The sequence below is a fragment of the Anguilla anguilla genome, chromosome 12 (genome assembly GCF_013347855.1).
Source record: "Anguilla anguilla isolate fAngAng1 chromosome 12, fAngAng1.pri, whole genome shotgun sequence".
NCBI classification, from domain to species: Eukaryota; Metazoa; Chordata; class Actinopteri; order Anguilliformes; family Anguillidae; genus Anguilla; species Anguilla anguilla.
Genome location: NC_049212.1, coordinates 8,657,757 through 8,662,756, shown reverse-complemented (window position 1 = coordinate 8,662,756; position 5,000 = coordinate 8,657,757). Strand labels below are relative to the sequence as shown.

Below are 5,000 nucleotides of genomic sequence, written 5' to 3'. Positions count from 1 at the left end.
TTGGAGCGTAGCACGTTAGTGCGCTGTCATCGCTTTGGAGCGTAGCACGTTAGCGCGCTGCGGGGAGGGGCGGAGCTGCAGGTTGCGGTCCTGCGTGCGGTGTTTCCATCTGCGTTTCTCTCCCCGTCAGCGTCAGAAAGCTCCTGGCGCTCCGCAGTGTGTCCTCCAGTCTGCGGGAGACTCATCAAAGCAGGAAAAAAACGCTGGAGTGTGAAGCATTACATTACATTACATTACAGGCATTTAGCAGACGCTCTTATCCAGAGCGACTTACACAACTTTTACATAGCATTTTACATTGTATCCATTTATACAGCTGGATATACACTGAAGCAATGCAGGTTAAGTACCTTGCTCAAGGGTACAACGGCAGTGTCCTACCCGGGAATCGAACCTGCGACCTTTCGGTTACAAGCCCAGTTCCTTACCCACTGTGCTACACTCCGTCCGAAGCGTTAGCAGTGAGCCGTGCGTGATCTCGGGGAACGGCGCGTGTGTGTGTCTCTAACCTGCCCACCGCTCTGCTGTGGTGTGTGTGTGTGTGTCTGCGCAGGTGACCCGGCGGCTTCGGACGACGGTCACGCACGCGAGCGACGCCGAGCGCCACGCCCGGCCCGCAGGGGGGGGGCGAGCGAGGGCGGGGCTCGGGCCCGGGCCCCCCCCTCGTCGCCGCGGCCCGTCCACCCCTTCTTCACCTCCACGCCCGTCTGCACTCCCTTCAGGACGCCCCTGTTCAGGGCCGGGGCGGGGCCGGACTGCGGGCGGGGCGGGGCCCCCCGCCCGAGGGACAGCGGGACGGATCGGGCGGGAGGGGCCAGGGGAGGCAGCCCGACAGCAGACAGGGATAGGGGCGGGGACTGTGGGGGGCAGGAAGGGGCGGGGCCAGATCCATCGTGTGCAGACTTGGGTCTCTCTCCTGTGAGGGCTCCCCCTTGTGGCCAGCCCCAGACAGACACCAGCGCGGTGACCGTCCTCGACGAAGAGGAGGACGAGGATCAGTCCGTGTGCTTCACGCCAGAGATGTTTGAGGATGAGGAGGAGGAGGAGGAGGAGGTGGCGGGTGATAAAGAGGAGGATAGACCACCTCCACCCAACCAGGTTCGCCCCGGGGCAGAACCAGACCCCCCAGGCCTGTCTCTGCCCCTCTCTGACGGGGCGGTCCGGGCGTTGTCCGAGGACCTCTTTGGGGGCGGGCCGGCCACTCCCCCGGCTGTTGCTGATGCGGTTGCCGCGGTATCTGTTGCCGCGGTATCGGGGCAGGCCGGCGTGAGGGATAGCTCGGGACAGGAAGCCCCCACGCAGCAGCCGGGCAGGGAGGCCAATCGCAGGACACACAGGCTCTCCAGGTCTAGACAGAAAGGTGTTCCCCCGTCCGCAGGTAAACTCACCTCTTACTTCCCCTCTCTCTCCCCAGCCAGCCCCTCCCACGTCATCCACATAGAAGATTAGACCACGGAAACACGCTTGCCCTCTTCTGGCCCTTAATGCCCCAGCCCCGGGGCAGTTATACTCGGGGTGTCGGAGGTAGTAGAGCGCATCAAAATGGCCGAATTGCATTGTTTTTTTTTTATATCATGCTCTTATTCAAACGAACCAAATACTCCATCTTGTTTTAATACAAACAAATGACCTCACGGTGATTGTTTCTGATTGGACCTTTTTCGAGAGGGGGGTTTCGCGCGGAGTCGTAATTCTAATTCGAAACGAAGCGCCTTTGGGCTGGGGTCTCAACCCTACGACCCTCCGCTGTGAACTGAGGGGGGTCCAGCCGGGATTCGGGATGTGGATTGCTGAGAAGAGGAAACCGTGAGAAGCGTTTAAGCACCTCTCCTGTTGAGAGGAGGGTTCGAAGCAGCAGCTTCATGCTGGACTCTCCTGAAATAATGTCCCCACACGTGTTCTTAAATGTGTGTCTGTTCCAATAAAATATTCTACGTTGTTTTAATATGTTTGGTGTTGGTCATGTGTGGCTGCTTTTATGCAAGTGGTGCTGGTTATGTATCTTGTGCTGGTTATATTCAACAGGTTTAATGTGTGTTTTGTAGGTTATGTGCGGTTCTGGTTATATGCAAGTGGTTTGTTGTGTGTGGTGTTGGTTTAGCATGCCGCCCTGCCAAGGCGTAACTTGGCTGGATGGCATACCTGCCATTCCAATGAGACTGGGTTAATGTGTGTGGGGTTGGTTATGTGCAGCTGGGTTAATGTGTGGTGTGGGTTACGTGTGGCTGGGTTAATGTGTGTGGGGTTGGTTATATGCAGCTGGGTTATGCGTGTAGTCCTGGTTTTATGCAGCTGGTTTAATGTTGGTATCCCTGGTGGATGCTGTTGCCCTGGATACATTGTGTCCTGAGCCCGTGTGCAGAGCAGTGGTAGATTAGTGCTGGAATCTGAGCTGACTGACTGGAGCTCCTGTCCATCTGTGTGTTCATTAGTAAGCTGTCTTCATAAGTAAGTTCATTAGTAACTCACTCTAACGACAATGAGCCTGTGGGGGTGTGGGGGGAATATTTCACTGGCGTGGGTGTGTTCTTTTTTTACTGTGTACAATACACAAATCAGATTCACTGATGATGATTTCATGCATTTTGCATGTATGGAGTGGTTGTCGGGAAAACGGATTTGAACCTGAGGGTTGCTGGTTCGTGTCCCAGGTCGTGGCACAGCTGTATGCAGCCATGTGGATGGATGATACGTTGCTCTTGCTGAGTACTCCGGACAGGGGCATCTTCTAGGCTAATGTAATGAATGTGCGTGGTGCTGTAGGGCTGTTTCAGGCTCACAAAGTGGAGGGGTCCAATAATGTAGGGCCCTGTGCATTGTGCCTTTATGGCAAAACCCTCACAGTGATGTCATTAGGTGGGCGGGGCTTAACTGCCATTAGATTTACACAACATGCTTCGTTACATGGAGGGTCCTCATGAGTGACTTCAGTAATGGGCTATGGGGAGCAGCATCCGTTTAAAGCCATTCAAATCATTTTCCTTTGTGTGAATCAGGCGTGCCCTGTATTGAGCCGCATCTGTGTACAAAAAACAGCCATTTTGGCTCAGAGTTTATGTCGGTAACTTGATGTTAATGCAGGACCCTGACAGCAGACTGCTGTGATTTCAAGTACTTGCAGCTGTTTGATGGGCACTGAAACATTGCGGTCCTTTTGAGGATTACCCCTGAAAGTTTTATTGTGTTTTATAATGAAGCTGAGCTGTCCTGTACAGCTGTGGTGTTCACTGGTCCTGGGTGGGCTGGTGTCTGCAGTAACTCAGGACTTTGTTCAAGCCGGATCATTACCCACCTTGTCCGGCTGTTCAGGGCTGTACAGGTTTAACCTCCAATGACCTGGCATACGATCTCAAGAACCATATACTCTACTGTGTTGAGAGATCGAACTATGTTGGACATTCAATAAAAAAATATATATTATTTTTTTTTAAATTAATATTTTTGAGAATATCATGTTTTTGTCATCTGACAAACGTCAGATTTGAAAATACTTTCGCTTTTTTTCTGCCTCAGAGGTTAAACTGACACCAGCAAACCTTCTGGCTCTCCACGGTGTGACTGTCATTGCAGTCCAGCATGTGTTGCTGTATCTTCATTGTACCAAATTGAAAGCCTCCTTTCTGCCTCCACCCTGAATGATTTAACCCTTTGAAGAGTTAGGGGCGACATAGCTCAGTAGGTAAGACCGATTGTCTGGCAGTTGGAGGGTTGCAGGATCAAACCCCGCCCTGGGCATGTCAAAGTGTCCTTGAGCAAGACCCCTAACTGCTCTGGCGAATGAGAGGCATCAATTGTAAAGCGCTTTGGGTAAAAGCGCTATATAAATGCAGTCCATTTACCAGAGTTGTTGTTTTTATTATAATTTTTTTTCCAACATTCTAAGTGAAGTTGCTTTCAATTACCAGTGGTGATTGTGACATCAGCATTAGAATGTTCCGTTTACAACATTCTAATCACATATATGACCTCACACCTTCAGAGGGTTAAGTGTTTGACCCAGGTAAAAGTACCGCCATGTGCTCCGTTCTGCAGGCAGCACTGCGCAAGCGAGCGGGGCAACAGTGATGCATGCTGGGAGGAGGAGGCATGGCGCCAAGGTCACCCAGAGAGGCGGAGACCCGGACGGAGTCGTCCCGAGCCGCGTGGAGGGAGAGGAAAGGGCGGAGCTTGGAGCCGGCCACGCCCTCGAAGAGGGCAGGGGTGGGCCGGGGGAGCGGGCCTCCGTCCTGTCCCGGCTCAGGGGTCGGAGGGGGTCGGGTGAGAAATCGGAGGTCCTGGTGAGGGGAGCACGGAGGGGAGCTGTTCCAGAACGTTCCTCCCGCGGAGGCGGCGGGGGTGGGGAGCACGTGGTGGGGCGTGGTGCCAGCGCAGTGCGTGCCCCTGGGGTCAGCCCAGAGGAAGGGAGCAGCGCTGACCCGCAGTACCTGGACAGGCTGGCAGGGGGCAGTATTGAGCCTGCAGGGCAGGCCAAGTGTGACAGTCAGGAGGGCTCACAGGGACACGGTAAGAGCTTGTGCCCAAGAAACCTACTGATCTCAGCTCAGTTACAGAACTATTATAATACTCTTATACTACTATAAAGAGGCAGTGCATTTCAGAAAAGTGTGTTAGAGACTGGTGTGCTTTCAAATTTTAAAAACTTGTTGGGAATTGTCTGTTTTTTTAAGCATCTGAAACTGTGTTTCCCATGGCTTAGGGGTCAGAGTTCAGCGGTCCAACCGAGGGAGGAGGAGGAGGACAGGTAGAGCCCCTAAGAGGGGACAGGTAGGGGTTTGGGTTGATAAGGGGTTGCCTTGAGGTTCTTGCCATTTTTAGGGTGCTGCCCCGCCAAGAGCAAACAGATTTACAAACAGAGTCCGCAGAGAGGGACTGTAATCCTGCCTCTTCATTATGCAGAGAGGCGGAGACCCGAGACACCGGGAGGCGGAGCCTCGGTGGGCGGGGCCTCAGTGGGCGGGGCCTTGTCAGGCAGGGCTGTATTGTGCAGAGTGTGGCTGGGA

At 53.7% G+C, this 5,000-nt stretch overlaps 2 protein-coding genes across 5 annotated transcripts in view; both read left to right on the top strand.

Annotated features, from left to right (window-relative positions):
* Positions 1–1,947, top strand: part of brip1 (BRCA1 interacting protein C-terminal helicase 1) — a 20,384-nt gene extending 18,437 nt beyond the window's left edge. For all 4 annotated transcript variants that reach the window (XM_035383908.1, XM_035383909.1, XM_035383910.1 and 1 more), the window contains exon 20: positions 554–1,947. In XM_035383908.1, the coding sequence (XP_035239799.1) occupies positions 554–1,449 (896 nt within the window). In that variant the 3' untranslated portion in view covers positions 1,450–1,947. The remainder of the gene's footprint in view (positions 1–553) is intronic.
* Positions 1,948–3,984: 2,037 nt separating this feature from the next.
* LOC118210106 overlaps positions 3,985–5,000 on the top strand; it is a 7,766-nt gene continuing 6,750 nt past the window's right edge. The window contains exons 1-3 of the mRNA XM_035385982.1: positions 3,985–4,503; positions 4,697–4,764; positions 4,897–5,000. The exon at positions 4,897–5,000 is cut by the window's right edge and continues 20 nt beyond it. Of these exons, the coding sequence (XP_035241873.1) occupies positions 4,065–4,503; positions 4,697–4,764; positions 4,897–5,000 (611 nt within the window). The 5' untranslated portion in view covers positions 3,985–4,064. The remainder of the gene's footprint in view (positions 4,504–4,696; positions 4,765–4,896) is intronic.